This window comes from Parus major, chromosome 1 (assembly GCF_001522545.3).
Source record: "Parus major isolate Abel chromosome 1, Parus_major1.1, whole genome shotgun sequence".
Taxonomy (NCBI): domain Eukaryota; kingdom Metazoa; phylum Chordata; class Aves; order Passeriformes; family Paridae; genus Parus; species Parus major.
In genome coordinates, this window is record NC_031768.1 from 31,301,136 (window position 1) to 31,321,167 (window position 20,032).

The 20,032-nt window shown below is 39.2% G+C and overlaps 1 protein-coding gene across 1 annotated transcript in view; it reads right to left on the reverse strand.

The window, feature by feature from the left end:
- Positions 1-20,032, reverse strand: part of ATP10A (ATPase phospholipid transporting 10A (putative)) — a 109,494-nt gene that overhangs the window by 46,271 nt on the left and 43,191 nt on the right. Inside the window, exon 3 of the mRNA XM_015638393.3 lies at positions 2,170-2,255. Within this exon, the coding sequence (XP_015493879.1) occupies positions 2,170-2,255 (86 nt within the window). The remainder of the gene's footprint in view (positions 1-2,169; positions 2,256-20,032) is intronic.

Here is a 20,032-nt window from a genome sequence, read left to right on the forward strand (position 1 = left end):
TCCTTTTATCCTGGCCTGCCTGTGCTACATTGGCTACTTACAGTGATTTTGTTTCAGGAAAACTGGGGGAACATAATTTTTTACATGTTTATAGCATCCACACACAAATATTTCTATTTCCTGAAAGATTTGTCAGCATAGACATTAAAACCAAAGACCACATTTCATACAGGAAAAAGAAAATCTGAATCAAAACTGGAAACCTACTAAGTGGTCAAAATGTCTAAAATACTTTGGTAGTAATGTTTCAGCACAGTTTTACATATGGATCTGTAGAAAATCTATTATTTCATGGGATTCCTATTTAAATATTTTGGTATTGTTTCCTTTCAGTCGAGCTATTATTGGCTGGTAGGTATCTGATCCATTATTTCAAGCAGCAAGCACTGGTAAAATTTTGAACAAGAATTAAGATCTGAGTCTGACATGACAATGACATGTTTCAATGCAGATGTGCTAATTGCTATTCATCTTGTTAATGTATGATTTGAAATAGACTGATTCCATTATACTAATGAAGGAACTCTAAAAAGTGGGGGGAAAAAGCTGTCTTCTGTGGTAAATTAGGGGACTGTGAATTTATTTGTTGAGGGGTTGGTCCCCACTCTCTAGTTCTAAAGGCCTATGGTCCTTTAGCTGTAAATCACCTGATACTTTCTGCCAGATTCAAAATTTGTGTCAAAATATATTCACATCATTTGTGAAACTATAAAATATAAAGAAGGTTAAATATAATCAATACTAAACAGTAATCATCAAAACATAGTACCATGATTTCTGCTATGTAATTCAAATGGTTCTGTAACTAACATGCCACAGGCCTTTTCCATATGGAGTAAATAAGTAAATATAGTATGTAAGAAAAATGTATGCATATTTTCTACATATTTTTTACAGTATTTTGCTCAATATTTTGGGGACTAAGATTCACACATAAAGTGTGCTAGAAAAGCTGCCAAACTTTCCATTTCCATATCTGGAAATGGCATGTCTGCAGCAGAGCAGGCTCCCTGTGACACACCCTCATGCAGTAATGTCTAATACTAAACTTTTTTCTTCACATGAACTGTAGGGCTTTGTGCTGCTAAATAAAGGAACACATTTTCCCACACTACAACTTGATGTATTTTCAAAGAAACTGTCCTGATTTACACCACTCGACAGTACGGCCTACACAATCTGTGACATCTGAGAGTAGTAACTGTGGTGGTAAATGGCATCACTATAAAAAAACTCCCCAAGCTCCAGCAATTTACCTCATGACATTTACACAATTTAATACTGCTTATCACTCCTAATCAACACAGGTGGTAAATCATTGTATTTGAAACAGAATTAGTGTCAGTTTAACTCTCGTCATTAAAATTTGGTCAAAAATTATGTATTCTGGGCTCTCACTCTCCACAAAGTTAACAGACTGCAGAAAAGTAAGTCATGCAAGGGTGCATCTCCTAAGCCACCACAATCAACACACCTTTATACTACAGACCAGGCTACATAAGAAGCAAAATGCCTTGCAGATCCTAAAACATTTGTTTCTGAGAAGGACTGATTGGCCAGAAATGAGCACCCTGTTAATGTACTTCTGTTTGTTTAGAATTAAGTCAAGTGGGCATAGGTGATGTGGTAATACACAACTATACCCATTGTGTGAGCCAATCATTTCATTTTATCTGAATGAGAAGAAAGGAACTGGAGAAATATTGCTGGAGAAATACCAGTTTTGCCTTCTGATTTTCCTCAGTGACACCAATATTAAAAGAAACATCCAAAAGACCCGTGTTCATGAAAGTGTACAACAGATTGTGTTTGTTTGTTTGTTTGATGCCCCTCTTGAATTAGTTTTCCATTTTTTCCCACTTCCAGATGGCTTTTTTTATCCATGGAGGAAAAGGAGAAGAGTGCCTGTAACTGCAGTGCTTCATACATTCATTATTGTAGTATAAACTGATTGAATGTAGCAAATAAATCCATCCTAAGGAATGGAAACATGAAGTTCCCATCTCATCTTGAAGTGAGGATCCTCTAAAAGAGCCTTACATATGCAGCCCTATTTGGATGTGATGATGATACAACTTACAGAAGACAGCCCAAAGCAAACAAGCATTTATTTTATTCCACATTAGAGAACAGGAGTGTATACTGAAGGATACTATATGAAATACTCACATGTAACCTCGAAACCTACTTAAGTCATTGTTTGGCTTCTCACATTCAATCACACTGGTGAACTTCAAGGGGTCAAATTCTGAGTCCTGGAATAATAAGAGTGTTCATTATTTAGAGAAAAATCTTGAAAATTATATCCAAAATCACTTTTTTCTTTTCTAGTTTTTGTAATATAATAAAGTCCAGTTTTTTCCCAAAGGCAATGAAAGCAAAGATGCAGACCACTGGCACTGAAAATCAAAGGGACTTCAGAAAAAAAATTCCAAAGGTGCCTTCCAAAATCTCCCTCACAAGGCTGACTTCTGTTCTGCAACTGGAAGATGCCAAATGAATTTGGTCTGCAGTGGAAAAAATCCAATCAACCTGGAAAATCTCAAAATCTTAAAGATTATCATTATCCTTCATGTTCAGGGAAGCCAGTGAAAATTTAGGACAATGAGAGTCAACAGACTGCCAATTATCAAAAAGCTAATACGAGCTTTTGAAATATCAGCAAGACTTAATTGCTTTATGCCAACAGAGGTAAATTAATCTACTACAGTAAATTACACACATGTAGCAGAATAGGTTTTTCTTAATTATCACTTAAAAACCTTCTTGATTGTCTAGCTCATTACTCTGAAACTGGTATTGTTGCTGACTAAGTTTACCTGTAGTTAGCACCTTGTTGTGTTTGAGCAAAACCATCTTATCACAGCAGAATTACTTAATTTTTTAAAATAAAAATCAAGGTTCTTTCATTGCTAGATCAAACTACACACTGAAAGAAGACATGTCTGATTCTGGTGCTGCAGAGAAGGCTGTTTATCTTCATCAATGAGGACTACTTTTATAAAGCTGCTTTGCATACCATTTGAATAAAAGACTTAATTGTGAATTATCATGTTATTAAGATTTCAATAGTGACAGCACTTCATATGTTAGATTTTATAATGGTTTTATAATGGTTTTGCTGGGGTGCTGGAGACCCCACTCTAAAACACTAGTTTTAAGAGTAAACTTGTGAGAATGGTTGAAGAAGAATCAGTAAGCATAGGACAGACACAATCTTATTGCCAGTTTCTCTGAAACACACAGGTGTCACTGGGATTTTTTGATGTTGACTCTATTCAGGTGAAAGAAACCAGATTTTGAGTAAGAGATAAAAGAAACATGGAGGATACATCAGCATCAAAACCAGCACCCTCCATTTTTCTACTGGTTACACCTGGAAGAAAGACAGATGTAGACTATATAGGTGACGATTCAAACCACCCACGCCTGAGACTTTTGAAAACCTTTTCTGTATTTTCAAGAGACACGAGATGATAAAGAGAACTGTGAAATTGGGATGTCACTTAGAGACAGCTACAGCCCACTGGAGGAAAGAAAAATTTTGACATGCAGAATTCAGCTTGTAAACAAGGGGGAAAAAAAAAGGAGTAAAAACAAAGGACAACTCTGAATAGAGACTGCTTTGCTGAGAATCAAGCTCCCCAAATTACATCAAGGCTGGCAGTCAAGAACCTGAGCCTTAGCAAGAAGTAGCACCTGCTCTGCTGTACCAGAATATGATCTTTTCCTTCCTTGCTCCAGTATGTTCCTTGGCAGAAGAAAAAAAATAGAAGGTATAGGAGAAATAATCTACTAATAACCATCACTGTAGCTTAAACTGCATTTATAAATTGGATGGAATGGGAAACATTTCTTTTCTCCTTATTATAAGATATATAATACATTTATAAGATATATAATACATTTAATTGAGCCCAAATTCTCATTCCGTGGTCTTAAAAAAGAAAAGAAATAAATCCTAACATCTTTGATGGATGTCTGTGAGGGAATTCTAGAGACACCTAATAATAAAACCCAATGTAATCAATGCAGGTTTTGTATGGCTGCTGAACTCAGCAGAGAGAGTGTGGTTGGACACATTATCTTCTAGAGCAACTGGACAGCTCTTTTCCCCCTTTTTGCTTAGAAAACCTGCCACCAAGGTTTGTATTTCATAAATAAATATAAAATAAACTACTTAAATCTAGAGGCTTCTAAAGTCTTCACAAAAAAAAGAAAGATCTTGTCAAGATCAGAGAGGACTAAATGTACCCAACCTCCCCATCAGTACCATACAATATTGTCTTTCTCCCTTTGTTTGTTGATTTCTTTTCATTTATGACTCAGTTTAGGAACTAAAAGTCCTTTATCATTAAATCTGTCAGTATATTTGTGTTCTGTTACAATTAACTTGAAATATGTGATTATGTTCTTTACCCAGATAATATCTGGGAGTGAAAATCCAATTAGAATGGTAGTTTACATAAGGAAAAAAATCTGATGAATTCTGATCTACGGCAAAAGCTCTTTGGTTTATTTGGTTTAATGAACCAAACTGCTCCATCTCTTCCCTGTGAAATGGAAGATATACACTGTATATAATAGCTGATGACACTGTTTTGATGTGAGAATACCTTTTGGTAAATGAAAGAACAAATATGTTAAATGCAGCCTGTGTGTGACTGCTTTCAGTGGTTACAAAGAAGCACAAATTTAATGTAAGATTTCATGATGATCAAAGTTTTGCTCTTTTTTATGCTGATACTCACACTTCAGCAACAACCGAAACACAAACTGTGATGATGTTCTCATGTATTAGCAGCTAAGAGAAGCTGCAGTTAGACAGAAGTTAAAGCCAAAAGTCTTGCTTTTACAGTGCACAGATTTCCTCTTTTTTCTTGGTAAAAGTCTATGAAAAAAAAAAAAAAATCACCACCACTACCTTTAATTTTAATCTTACACTAAATTTCTGCTTCACTGTTAAGGTACAAGAAACAAGATCAAAATATGGTCAAAGGTCGAACTTGTCCAGACCTTTGTGCAGCAGTTACCTGGTGTGCCTGATTTTGTGTATCTTACCTCCTGCTTAGAGAACTGCTGGGCATTAAAGCTGTCTCAGTACCATGAGGGATGAAAAGCTCCATACCTAGACAGACTGCAATCTGAGATGAGGTTTTCCAATCCCTAATCTCCCTGAAACCTGACTTCTGTGGTGTTCTCATCATCTCTCTGTGCACATCAACAAGGCTGGGTCATATACAAAAAGCAGCTGGGGGAATTTCTTTAATTTTCTGAAGGCCTGTATCATTTTTTATCTGGTACCCCAGCAGGTGTCCCAAACTTGTGCCTTGTGCATCACTGATCTGAACAACTGACTCTGGCTGATAAAAACTGGGGAGAGATTCACTGATTGCACATAAGTTCCCCAGAGTATTTTACAAAACTGTTGGGCAGCAAAGGCCAGGGCTAAGTTCTGTTCATGTTAGTCACATTATTTTTGTTGAATAACCAGTTCAGCTTTTGCTACAATGTCCATTTTACTTGCCCTGACCATTTCCAAGGGTAAGCACCTGTAAAATAACGTAAAATAAAACTTACTGCTTTCACTCAAGGCAGATGTCTTGCTACTAGGTAGCGCTTAATCTGGAGCCCAGACCCATGCTTTAATAACTTACTATGCTTCAGAAGAGTATTAAATTATGCTTGAGAAACAGTGGAGGAGTAAAATCTACTTCTTGCTCAACTCTTCTGCCATATTATATCTAAATAAAAAAAGACAGGGAAAAAAAAAACAAAACAAGGCCTTTGATTTAATAAGAAACTGACTTTCATCAAATCCCTGACTTAATTTTTTGATTTTGCCAAGATAGCTTTAGTCCACTGCTTTTCTTGGAAAAAAACTGCTGACTTCTTAGGAAGTCAGAACTCCTCCATAGGTATTTCTGAAAGTTTGAAACTGGTCAAGAGGACACATGGTGATACTTAGATTGGGTATTTTATATACTCAGGGATTCCGTGGAATGTATTTAATTTCTCCAGGACTCCTCTTGCTAGGAAAATGTTTAACATCCTATTTCTTCTACATTCTTAAAACGTCGGGAAATCCTTTCTTATTCTAAATGCAGCAATGGAAAAGCTTGTTTTCCTTACATAAGCAGACCTAGTCAAACTGCAAAAACCTGCTGAATATTGATTCCTTCAAAGTTGAATTTCAAATTAAAGTTAAATTGCAGATGCAAACGGTTTTGTGACTAGCCTTTTAACAATGTACTAGCTATTAAATCTGACAAAAGGTTCCATTTAAAACAGTATCTTAGGTCTGCAATAATTGGGCTGTATCTTGTACCCTAAAAAGATGAAGTGTTGAGAAGAAGAAAATTACAATGCCTTTAGAGAGTGGGAAACCAACAGGTAGACAGAAGAAGACAGTATAAAGATTTGTTACAAAAGAAGCAGACTGAATTTAGCTGTCTCCAACATGACTTTGTAGCTTCAGCTGTAAGATGATTCTGAATCTCCACAGTGAAATGCCAACCTTTTCAGTTCTGCTGGCAACCTCACGAAACTGTCATAGCTCAAGAAGCAAAGCATGCCAGATGAGTCATTTTGACAATTACACAATGTTCAAACAACATATTTCCCTTCATTAAATGCCTGTTGTATGGGTGATTTAATAGCCTGCTAGTGATATTAATAATGCATAGTTATTAAAATGTTTTTCTTTATTCATCTGCCCTACTTTACTGCTGCAGAAACCTGGCTTTGATGTTCAGTCCTTCCTTCCAGTAGGACAGCAATGGGTACCCAGGATGCCTTTGGGTGACAGGGACAGTTACCTGCTCATCACATTGTGTTTGGCTATGCTGGGGACCTTACCCAGAGTTCTCCCTGCACTGCAGGGCTGATGAGGGCTCTGGGATTTGTTTTGGTGTTTATGTCTGGAGGAAGCAAAAAAGGGAGAAAGGGAGTCATGGGGACAACTCAAAGAAAATATTTAATAGACAAAAATCTGCCTCAGCCAGAAAAATAGCTTTTCCAGTTTAAAAGCTTTTAAGTGCACTAAGAACTCATCCTGTTAATACATTGGTCCATCCTGTTACTGCTTTATACAACTGTACCCTGCCTTTACCATATAAAATTAATCCGAACTTTTATTAATGTGCAACTGGAATTACATACTGATGTTATGTATCCAAAGCATATGAACTGTTTATATACTGAAAGAGTGAAATATCTTCATGTCTAAACTGCATTTGTCTCTTTGGCAAAATTTATCTGTGCCACTAATTCACAAGAAAAGGAAGACACAGTTGGATCTATGCTGTTTAGGAACTAAGACGATCCAGCTGTACATCAGAATTTAACTGTTCTGGTTTTCACACTTAAAACTACTACTATAATTGGATTTTTTTTCAGTATTGTTTGTCTAAAAGTAACACATGTTCAGTATTCAGAAACACTGGAACAACTGAGCAAGTCAAATACATTTTAGGGGGCTGATCTTCCTCTGGCTAACCAAACTTTTCCTCTTTGTAGAAAACAATATGAGGGAACAGCGCAATATCCAGGCTGCAGGAAACAAAATTTATTGCTTACAAGGCCTAGGAGGATTTCAATAATTTTGTAACATCCAACTGAAGAAACTGCTGTTACTCAGTCATGGAAAAAAAGTATCAAAAAATATGTCAGCAACAGCGAAAATACACACATGCAAGTTTTAATGTCCCTCAGGATGATGGCATCCTTAGCAATGCACTTGAAAATTATGGTGGTGTGAATAAATTAATTTATGGACTATAGTAGTGCTGGAGAGTGGTAAGGGAACAATGTATGTCCGGGCCGAAATACAGACCTAGATCTGGACAATTAAGTGGTATCTGCCTGTTCCAAAATCCAGTCACTGAAATAAATTAATGGGAGGCATAGTCTGTAAGAGCCAACCTCAGTAGCAGCTCAGCACTTCAACTTAACCACAAACCAAGCCTCTCAAGGACTCCCAAAATTCTGTGTACAACCCACACTGCTCCTCCAGAGGCTTTTCGCTTCACACTCATAGACAGATGTAACTCTCCCCACTCTCCTGTGCTTTCTCTTTTCTGGAAAGATTTCTAGCAGTCTTTCTACTCCATTTAAGTGATGGAAGAAAATTTCAGTTGATTAGTGGAAAAAACATTGCACAGTCATTTTAAAGTAGTAGCAAAACAGCTCAGGTCAGCTTCTGAATATACCTTGTCCTGCTCCTGCTTTAGTCCAGACTGCTGGACAGTCTGACTTCTTCTGGGATGAAGTTCTGCCAGAAGAAATGGCAATGGGAAGGACTAAGATCCTTCACTCAGAAGAGAGAAATGCCAAACACTGCTCTTACATGATTCCACAAATAAAACCCAAAACACTGGAGTCCTGACAGGAAAGAGAGTGGTTGGTAATGCAGGGTTTTTTTTGTGAACAGTACAATCTAACAGTAGCAGCTGTAGTGTCAGGATGCAGTTAAACACACCAAAGCTTTATGACCCTAGGTCAGCCTGAAGACAGGGAATCCGGATAAAAGCAGCTTTACCTTACAAAGTATCATGTATAAGAAATGTCTCTAGGATGTGACGGAAACCTGCAGCATACACCAATTGCCTAAGGGACTGAGAGACTCCAGCCCTTGGCAACTGCAGGGGAGCACAGAGGGAAAGCAGCAGTCCTAATGAAAAGACACCTTTTATTCCAATTACTACAGGGCAGCATTTATATCAGCAAAACTATCACAGTTTTGTCAGCCTTTCCACAAGCATGTCCAGTGTGAGGTGTTACAATCAAGTAAAAACTCCCCAAGCTGGACACTGAAGTGCTGTCTTTGCTTGGATTCATATTTTTTATCAATATTTACCATCACATATGCCTTCCCTACTGCAAACATGGCATTCAGAGTGAACCTTCTCCACTTATCCCAGATGCTTCTGTTCTTGCCTCTTAGTTCTGTGGAGAGGGTGGACATGCAGCTGTGAAGTTTAACAGTCAGCCTGAGGCCAGCAGGCTGTGGCTGGCATACACAGAACAGGGGGGAAGTTGGGATGTCTGCAGAACCCCTTTGGTTAGCAGCTTCCCCTCTGGTCTATTTTCATCTGCTATCTGTTCTACTGAACAAGCTCCTCTGCAATCAACATGTTAAAGCCACCACTAGCAAAATGAAGAGCACCTTCTCAAGGAATTAATGGGTGTTTTATTTTTCAGACACCAACTGACTGCATGAATCTTATGAAAGGAAACTCGTAATGGCCTTGTCAGCTCCAAAACTGGCAAATGAGCTGAGTGGAACAAAAATATATTGTTATGGCAGAGACTGAGGTTTGCTTCCCTTTTTAGCCCTCTAGGCAGCCTCATACTTCAGGCAAGTACAATGGCTACAAAGTTCCTGCACAGTCTAGACTGTATGCTTTGTTCAGATAAGTGTGGAAATCAAACATACACGAATATGTAGATGTGTACGAATATGACCTGCTGAATTAGGTCACGTGTGGAAATCAAACATACACGAATATGTAGATGTGTACGAATATGACCTGCTGAATTAGGTCACAGGACAGCACAGCAGAATCTAGTACTATTGTGCAGGCTTTCCTTATCACCTATCTTACTCTCTGTGCAGAAGTCAACGACTTGGACTTCTGCTTTGATACAGTCTTCTGCTTTTATTTGGCCTGTTAGATGGGTAAGGAACTGGCTGGATGGCCACATCCAAAGAGTTACAGTCAATGGTTTGGGGAAACCAGTAATGAATGGTGACCCTCAAGGGTTTGTACTGGGGACCAGGACTATTCATCAGTGACACAGACAGTGGGATTGAAGGCACTCTCAAAAGTTTGCAGATGACACCAAGCTGTGTGAAGTGCTTGACATGCTGGAGGGAAGGGATGCCATCCAGAGAGACCTTAACAGGATTGAGAGGTGGATATATACAAACTTCATTAAGTTCAACAAGGCCATAGGCATGTTGGGGCAATGACCAATATCAATACAGACTGGGGGATGAATGGATTGACAGCAGCAGCCCTGGGGAGTAGCACTGGAGACACCAATGGATGAAAAATTGGACATGAGCTGGAATTGTGCACTGGCAACCAAGAAAGCCAGCAATATCCTGGGATGCATCAAAAAAGTGTTGCCAGCAAGTTGAGGGAGGCAATTCTTCCACGCTCATGAGACCCCACCTGGAGTGCTGTGTCAGCTTTGGTATAAGCAAGACATGTAACAGCTAAGAGTGGTTTCAGAGAAGAGCCACAAAAAGGATCCAAGGGCTGGAACACTTCTCCTACAAGAAAGGTTGAGCAAGTTGTGGTTGAGCTTGGAGAAGGCTCCAGGGAAACCTCATCGAGACCTTTCAATATATAAAAGCAGCTTATAAGAAAGACTGAGAGAGACATTTTACCAAGGCTTGCAGTGAGAGGGCAAGGGGCAACATTTTTAAACTGAGAGCAGATTTAGATTAGACAAAAATATACATTTTTTTACTGAAATGATGGTAAGATACTGGAATAGGTTGCCTAGAGAAGCTGCGGTATCCCATCACTAAAGTGTTCAGATTCAAGTTAAATAGGGCTTTGAGAACACTGATCTAATGAAAGATGTCCCTGCCTTTGGCAGGAATGTTAGATTAAATGGTCTTTAAAGGTTCCCTTAGAATTCAAATGATTATATGATTCTTATGCATATATTCATTATTATAAGCATTAAAAAAAGTGAGATGTTGAAGGGCAACCAATGAGAACAAATGTCAGATAAAAGACCAACAAGGAGAACATCAATTGATGAAATAGTTTGTTTCATTTTTCTTCCATGCCATTATCAGTTATCTAACCTAAAGATCACAAACTTCCTATGAAGTACCAGGAGATAGTCCATTGCTTTTTGTTTTTTAGTAGCTGACATGACCCACCTCCCTGCAGCTACTAGCAGGACAAAGTCATTTTCACCCCTCCCTATTACACTGCAGCAGCCTGTAAGTCAGATACCCATGATCTCAGCCATACAGGCCACATTTCTATACAGGTATATGAGGCCATTTGAGGTATACTTTTTAATCTGGTATTAAGTCATACCAAAAATATAGTAAGTAGAGAAGCTTGGAAAAGCTAATTAGAGGAAGGCAAAATGCTTAAGGAATCTTACATGCATTTTTGAACATGTTGCATATTAATTAAATTCTCTTTCTCTTGGAAGCTAAAAGGTTGTGTTCCCTGCTTTGATGTAAACCAGTCTATTTTCTGTACCATTAAGAAAGCTGAATTGGGTTTAAGCACTGGTATAAAACCCCATGCACTACTGACATTTTTAATTCAACACCAAATGGAAGTGTAAGCATTACAGTGCTGTGTAGAGAACAGTATCTTGTCCAGTCATGTACCTGCAGGACAACCACAGCTCTCTGTCTCATGAGCACACACATGGAAAGTATCTGACCATCACAGAGTCATAGCACAGCTTGAAAGTATGAACCCAAGTATAATCAATGAACAGAAATGTTCATTATTTCATTGAAATAGCAGTTTTGAGACATACAGCCAGCTACTTCCCATGTAAGTAACATTTCAATGCAAATTTCTAATGACTGCCACAGCTTATCACCACTAAACTGAGTAAAAGACTTGGAGGGTAGCAGCAGGTGGAGAAAAGCGAAGTGGAATGAGAGTTCACATCCTTGATGCTGAAATAAATACAGGAGTTCCTCATACTGTTTCTCTGCTGCTATGATTTCTAAGTCCCTGTTTATCTGTTACCACTGTCCACCCAGCTACAGCCAGGGAAACAGGGGAGATAGTATAGCATGGAACAGAGGAACTAAAACCAAGGCTCTTTCCCTTGCTGAGATGGAAGCTCAGCTTTATTCTTGTTCTTGGGATCCCGTGGAGAAGGAGAGCAGGAGGAAAAGAGGAAGAATATTGATAAGCACGTATTTTTGAAGGCAGGGGGAAGAGGGTGGTTTACATTCACACAGCCAATAAGGGGAACTCGGGAGAAAGAGATAAGAGGGGAGAAGCTTACATTCTACATTTCGGGGGTGCAGTCTCAGGTCATACCATTTTTCTAAATGCATTACAACACTCTGCCTTTTCTGGCGAAAGGCATTTCCCTTCTCCACCTCATTACTTTCAAAGGAAAGTGAGACTATACCAGTGTAATTTGGGTTATATATGGCTCAATACTGTGAACTCTTCTGCTCTGGAAAAGAAGGTCTTTCCATCCTTTCCTAACCACCAATACTGCCATCTGGGGCTGTGGTTTCAGAGACCAGTATAATATGACATGTTTCCGGCTTGAAAATTGTGAGTTCTCAGTGTTATATTATAAAAACGCATTTCCAAGAACATATATTCCAGGTATTTCCTGTTCTCAGGCCAATGAATGGCTAAGGAAGAAACAGTTCTAGAAATAAACATTTATTCAGTAAAACTGAATTAGGCTGTATCAGAAAAGTCAAGAAGAAAAAAAAAAAAAAAGGAAATATCTTCTTAACTTGATTTAAATGTAAATGTTTATTTTTCTGTAACAGGAGAGCAGTATAGCATTTTATTTTCTCTGTGGACCTGAAACGCTCTTTTATTTTCTAATACTTTTTCAGAGAAACAGCAAAAGCCAAAAAATTCTTGGTTATTGATACAGAGAATGAAATTTCCTGTCTCTACAGAGCTTTGATGCAGCACAAGCACTGGCATAGTACCTTTCCTTACATGGATTTACCACTGTTCCACCAGTGCTGGAAGGATTACCTTAGAGATGAGAGGTCCTTCACAGCCACGACACTCACATTCATCAGTTTAGCTCCTTTAACCTACATTTAAACACAAAACCAAACAACTAATGCCAATGGCAAACTACTCAACACTCTTCAGAATCTCAGGACTCTTCCTCTGCTCTCCCCCCTGCTATTGCTTGTATTACTACATCCAAAATTTTCTCTTACAGTTATTCAAAGTCTTTGTCTCTCTAATGAAGCTCTCTCAAAATGCAAACTTGTGGCCTGGACACCTGCACAATGGAAACTAGAAGGAGATGATAACCATACCCAGAGCTGACCAAGGAGGAAGCGAACCATCATTCTTGAGTTTTTTTTATTTCCCCATACCTCCCAGTGTGGGACTGCTGACTAAGTGGCATGGTTAGGTGTGGAGTGACAAATTGTTCTCAACCTTCCTTTAGCACATTTAGCTCAGACAGAATTTGCCACAGCACCGACTTGGGTCATTCTCTGCACGCATCTGTTATATGTTTGTTTCTCTGTTAGACAGACAGCAGTTGCTTCCTCTTTAACTAGACATGTCCACAGTTTCCACATAAGCCATCTCTGAACAAGATACTATCCAAAAACAGATACAACAATAAAGGTGTAGAGATTTTCATAACAATCCACCACGTCAAAGAAACCTACGCAATGTTAAAGGCATTACTTCAGACAAAAGTCCTTCACAGGGTGTGACATGCTTGCATTTTGCACTGACAAACGTAAGACTTTTTTCTCTAAAATCTTCAGCTAAACTGTAAAACTAAAAAACAATAGGTTTTAATTTAATATTCTGGTAGTGCATAGCAAAAACTGTTGTTTACTTTTGCTTGCTTGGTTCGTTTTTTTTAACTTTATTTTCCCTTGGGAAAATTAATTTTGGCAACACCTGTGGGATGGAGCACTAATCTGATGTTTTAACATGTGCATATCTGGAATTTTCAAGCCAATTTTCACAACCTTCTGAACCTTCTCAAAATACTGCAAAAAAGAAATGCAGAAGGGATAACCCCCAAAAAATGCTAGAGAGGCAGTTTCTCTCATTGTGGCCTGATTCTACCTTATTGAAGTACTCACAGTCAAAACAAAACTGAGTCAAATAACAGTGAGTGTGCTGAATAATTCCCATCTACTTGATTATAATAGTGTACTATTCCCACTAATTGCAGGTAGATGATTGCCTGATTACTAGTAAGACAAGAAGCAACAGGGAGAATATGGCCATACCTCTCTTGTCTTGCTTTAGAAGACCCGTTCAGACTCTTTGAGGTAAGAAGCTCATATCAACAGGTAAGCTGAAAACCAGTCTGCCTAGAAGTTGAGCTGCTTTAACTTCAACTCTTCTCTCAGACTGGGCTAGTTTAGACAATGCAGATTGATGCACAAGAAATCTTAGCTCAGTTTTGGCTAAACTAACATTTAAAAACTTCTTTATTTTATCTTTATTTTTTTTATTATTTTTTAATTTTTCTTTGAGTGAGTAAAAACTGAATTCAAAAGCAACATGTACACTGAGATACCAAGGCTTCTCTGTGAGTTGTTTACACTCAATCAGCATGAGTTGTCCTTGCCAAAGTATCTCATACACAGAGAAGCCTGGAGCCACCAAGTCAGGCTTACAGTGCAGCCCTTCTAGAAAACAACCTTCTCCTCTGGGCCAGCTTCTGCCTGGGACTTACAGGGGAAAATATAAATGGTGTAAATGACTTAATGCTTGGAACAGGGAGTGGTGGGACTGTTTCTCTAGTCCAGCTGTACCCAATGTATTTCATGCAGGACAGTGCAGGACCAGGAAGGGCTGGAATGAAAGCTGGATGTGTCAATTTAGCCTAACTTCCCGGCTGGGAATGGAGAAAAAATATGCCTGCATTAAGCATAGGTTCTACATTTATACATATTCCAGAAGTGTTCACAAACTGACTTGTGAGGAAATCAGATTCATCAGTTAATTTGGTGCTAGTCTGCATGCAAATGAACCTCCCAAACAGGCAGACACCAAATTCATACATGCTTTTCAGATGAAATAAATAAGCAGTCACAAAGTAATTTGCAAGGCTTATCTAAACCTGTTTAATCATGCTAGTAATAAGTTTGTTTTGAATGAAGTTCTACTCTTAGGAGAAAATGAGAAAGAAAAAATTCATCTCCTACCCCCACCAGCCCCCACAGGGATACAGGCACCTTCTCACAGGGGATGGCAGCTGCTACATTTAGCTTAGCTTTCAGCTGAACTGAAGCTTCCCACATAAACATCCAGGACAGGGGCAGTGGTTAATAAAGCATAAGCTGCTCCAGAATCCACAGTGAGTCTTTGTGGATTTTGTTAAAAGGCATACTGAGTGAAAACAGTGGAGCATGGAAACGTAAATGTTTTTCCTGAGTCTAGATTCATACTATCAAAGTATCCTAAATCAAGTTTATGAAATCTGAAAGGGAGTTTTGAGCTCTCGCAGCCTGAGCTGTATCTGCTTGTTCACTCTCTGAAGAGCGGCTGACATGACGTCTCAGATGGATGGAAAACATTCCATAAGCAACTGTAGAGGGTGTGGTGGCACGGCAGCTTGCAGAGTAGCACAGAAAACACATTGATTCCTCCTGCCTACTGTGTCTCCTATTAGATCCAGTGCACCAGAAATGGCTGCTGTGACCTGGCAGCAGCGAGGGTGGGTTTGAAACTAGAAGGAAATGGGCAGAATACCTATGAAGAGTTGGTTTGTTTTGTTGTTTTTTTTTTTCCAAGAGATGTTTACTGGTCCCAGCTAACACTGTTAGACCACAAACAGTGGGGTTTAGCACAGTGCTTTCTCCTAGTTGCACTTGCCAGTGAGTCATGCTGCACACATGAACCTGATCTGTATTTCAGGGTAAAAACAGTCCACTATACTGTTCATTTTAAAGTCATAGCAAGCAGAAGTATGTTTCTGGCTATTTCAAACAGTTCTAACACATCCTGTTGCTGTAGTAGCAGAATAACAAGAACACAGTATTTAAAGTCTCAGAAGAAAAAATGTCAAGGCCTTTGTAAAATCTCCTGTTTTCTTTTTTTTTTTTTTTTTATCTACTCACTGAATAATTTTACTTTTTCTTGACTATTTTGAGTCTACAACAACAAGGTATAATTCAAACTGTTATCTTCAGACATGGAAGCCAGAGGAATGTATCAGTGACTCTTCTCACAGCTTGTGCATTGATAAGGTGTAGAATCACGTACACAAAGTACAGGTTTATGTCTGACAGATCACATTCATTAACAAACATGAAAAGCTAACGAGCAGTATGTTCCCAGTCTACTAAAATTACTTAGACAATTCAAAGCAGCACTAAAATAAGCAGTATTTATGGTCACTAGCACTATAAAGGAAAACAGTTTCCTGGAATTCACAAGTGGAGAGATGCAATCCAAGCCCACAAATGCTGATCCTGGACCTTCTGAGCATATGTTCAGAGTAAAATAATGCCTGCAAAGCACTGGAGATAAGGATACAGAAAAGCTTCTATAATTTCTTATTGCTTCTTCAAGAGGCTAAAGAGGTATCAGAATGCTGCTTTTCTGAACAAAGGTTTGGAAGAGGGAGACTGTAAGACCTTTTCCTTTCTGAGACTCTGGCCTTATATGCTGTTACTGCTGAAAAGAAACACACAAAGGTCCTTCAGAGGATGCTGGAGGAACAGTGGCCTTTCCAGAAGACAGCTGTACCCAAGAAAACAGTGCTGGCCTTGCTGGCCTTTGGAGAAAATGTAGTGGCTGCAGGAGGACTGCCCAGTGCACATGCCACTTCAGTGACCCCAAATTGGCAACCAGGCTCTCTCTGAGAGCTCAGCACAGACCTGCGGGGCTGTAAACTGTGTGGGTGCACACAGGGCAGGAACAGAATCAAGAAAGCATAACAGTAGCTTAAGACAACAGTTCCTGCTGCCACCCCCACTCCATTCCCATGCCCAGCTGAGTGACAGGTATAGAAATAGCTATCCTTCATTGACCTGCCTCACAGGCATGTGCTCCAAAGTTATCAGTTATCTCATATATGAAGCAAGCCAACCTTTGTAAAAGTTTCTTTAAAAAACTTGAGATACTGATACAGAGACATTATTCAAAGACAGCTGTTAATAGCTGATACTTTGAAAAGAAGCTTCCAAAAAATCTAGTTTTTGTCCTGTGATAAGCCACATGATGAGGCACGTCATTCTGTAAAGGGGGGGGGGAAGTGTTTAGCAGTCTGGGAAAGAGAGGGTCAAGACTACATAATTTATTTGTTTGTTTTCCTTCTTGAACAACAGGGCTGCAGAATGACACAGAACAGAACAGCTATAAACATAACTGAGACTTGTTCTCCTGAGCAGAGTGTCAATATAAAAATGTAAAAGCATTCTCAGACAATGCATGAACAGGTTGGGATGCAGGTCTTGTAAAACTTGGGAATAAGTTCTCTGAGGCTTGGCAAAAGGAGGGTTAGCGCTAGGTGCAAGAAAATTTTGGTTATCTGAAGTATTTTATGAGATCTAACAATAAATTCTCTCCAGTTGCCGCAACTTAAGATATATCCATATAGGAACTGATGAAGATATATCCGTATAGGAACTGAACTTCAGTCCAACAGACAGAAATCAACTTCTTATTCTATGCTACCTGGCTGTGGTACTAATATTCATCCAACATTTTCCAAGCACCTCCCTCTATCCTGCTGCTGAGTGCCTCTCAGCAAGGCAATACCTTCAAGAATCAGTAAGAGCCTATCCCTGCTAGTATGAAGTGTGAAAGCTAATGCTGCTGCATGAATTAACAGTATGCTTAGAGAGCTTTTGGCCAGGATTTTAATGAGGATGGCAAGTATTCTGCTGGATAATGTATGGGGTGCTGTTACAGAGAGGTTCTGTGATGCTGCAGCTGCTGAAGACTTCTTACTTGTAAGTGTGCACTTTGCCTACAACTTAGTTGATGCAGGAACCCAGGCTTGGATATTTCCTGCTTTCTCAGCTATTTTAAGAGAGGGGAGGTAATCACATGTGGTTTTCTTACAAGTTCTCTTTCAATATTTGACTCCTTGAGGACCAGTCCTGTTTTCATTGGAATGAATGAGCTTTTTGTCACTGACCTCAGTTTAACCCCTGACAATTTACTATGGATCTCACAGCTATTGTAGCTTGGCACCTTGTGATCTGAAATTTATTTTAAAAAAAAATATTTATCCACATTTTTCTGAGCACACTTCTGAGACAGAAAAGTTCTGTAATCATCTTATGATACAGAGAACTGAGATATGGAAAGTGGATGGGCTGGAAATCCAAAGTATGCTAGGTGTCTACAAAGCTGATGGTGAATATCTACATGATAACTGATTTCCTCAGTAAAGCAGGGCATGCTGAGCTAGCCATGCTGCATATACTGTGATGTGCTTGGCTATAACAGAGCTAGCTATGCTTCCCTAAGCAGGAACCATTTTCTCAGCCTTCTTCCTCAATGAGGCCAAATTCAGTCTTTGATAATCTTTAACCACTTTGAGGAGGAAATGGCACTGCCACTCACTTTTACACAACAGTCTAAAGGTTACAGGTCTTGCCAAAACTGTACAAACGCCAGAGGTGAAGTCTTCAGCTGCCTGGTTTGGATCAGCAATTTAAACCTCCTTAAGTATGCCAAACAAAATGTTGCTGGGGTACTCCCTCCTGGTTTTCCTGCTGTGTTGCTGCATGCATGGGATCACTGGTTGAAGACACAGAAGTGACTCGGCAACTGATGGGCTCAGGCACACATCTAGGTGCCACAGCTCACAGGAGCAGGGCAGTCTGTAGGGTTGGCAGGTGTCCTCTCAGCCTGACAGCTTCCAGGAATGCTGAATCACTACTCAGCTGCCAGGGAGCTGGGGATCCCAAGACAGTATAAGGGACTCCTTTGGGTAGCAAGGGTCTTGAAAGACAGTTTTCTGATAATTTGTAGTTGGACATATCAATTCCTTTCACCATGTTTACCAGCACCTAATGATGTATGTCCAGTGGTCTCTGACCACAGAAATCCAACCATCTGCTGTGGATTAGTGGAAGACATGGTGCCTTCCCTTTGAGACAGAGCTGGGATGTGCCCTTAGCTTGTAACTGTGCCTAGAAATGCAAAAAACACACCTGTGTTCAGTTACCTAAATGAAATCTACAGTTTTTGTCCTACATAATGCACCTGAAGTCATATAAGAAGTCTGTGTTGGCAGAAAACTGTGATACATCATTTGAGCACCTCCCTGAAGCTCTATCCACTGGGAGAGATTTCCTCTCAGCAGGAACAGGATGGGAGGCTTGAGCAGCAATTCAGTGAACTTTGAAACAATAAGAGTTTTTGAAACATTTGTCCTGTAGCCGATTGTGCTTGTTGTCATGGTGGTAGGTGCCATATCATGTCTAAATTCTGTGTGGAAATCACTGATCATTAAACAAGTCCTTATCTCACATTTCTACAAGCTATTTAGAGAAAAGGTCTACCTACCATAAGCAATTATTTGTAAGGCACACTGACTTTTATCTTTTTATAGTTGTTTGGAAAATAACTTCATTAATCCTGATCTTTCTCAATACAACCACAGGCTTCTGTAGTTATCTTTGATGACAGTGGTAAGGGCAACAGCTCCCATTGTTTGCAAAATCCCTCAAATTAGAAGTGCTACTAGGAGAACCGATGTAGTTGAGTTCTGAAAAATAATTTATTTTTTTTCCTGACAAATACAGGAAGTTGGAATTAGCTGGCAAGAGAGATGGGAGAGGAGGGCATACAAATAAACACTATTTCAATAAGTTCATTAAAGCAAGTTAAACTTCAGGTAGTTTCCTCTAATTCTGCTGACAGTAACTGATCTGGATTATGTTTTGTTTCAAAATAGTGCTGTTGGAGAGAGATAAGCACAGTGAGAGAGCAGTAAAACAGTTTTTGAGCACAGATACCTCCAGAACAAATGTTCGCTGTCCCTTTAAATCTTACAAGCTTTAATGTTCCAAGTGCTGGAGGGATCTTCTGCAACACAGAGTTTGAGGCAGATTTCTAATTGAAACTGATCTGGTTTGCAGGCAGTACATGTTTATATTTAAGTATCTTCTCCTTGGGCAGTTAAAATGTGTTTTCAAGAATCAAGCTACAATAGAAGCCATTAAAATCCTCCAACATTTTCCAACCACACACAATTGCCCCAAATAATTCCTATTCAGATTCAGGGAAAAATGATGGTAAAACTTCTGATACTACGATGAGGTCAGTTGTTGGCAAGTGCTAGCATTTTAATGACAACCATAACAATAGTTCATTAGCAC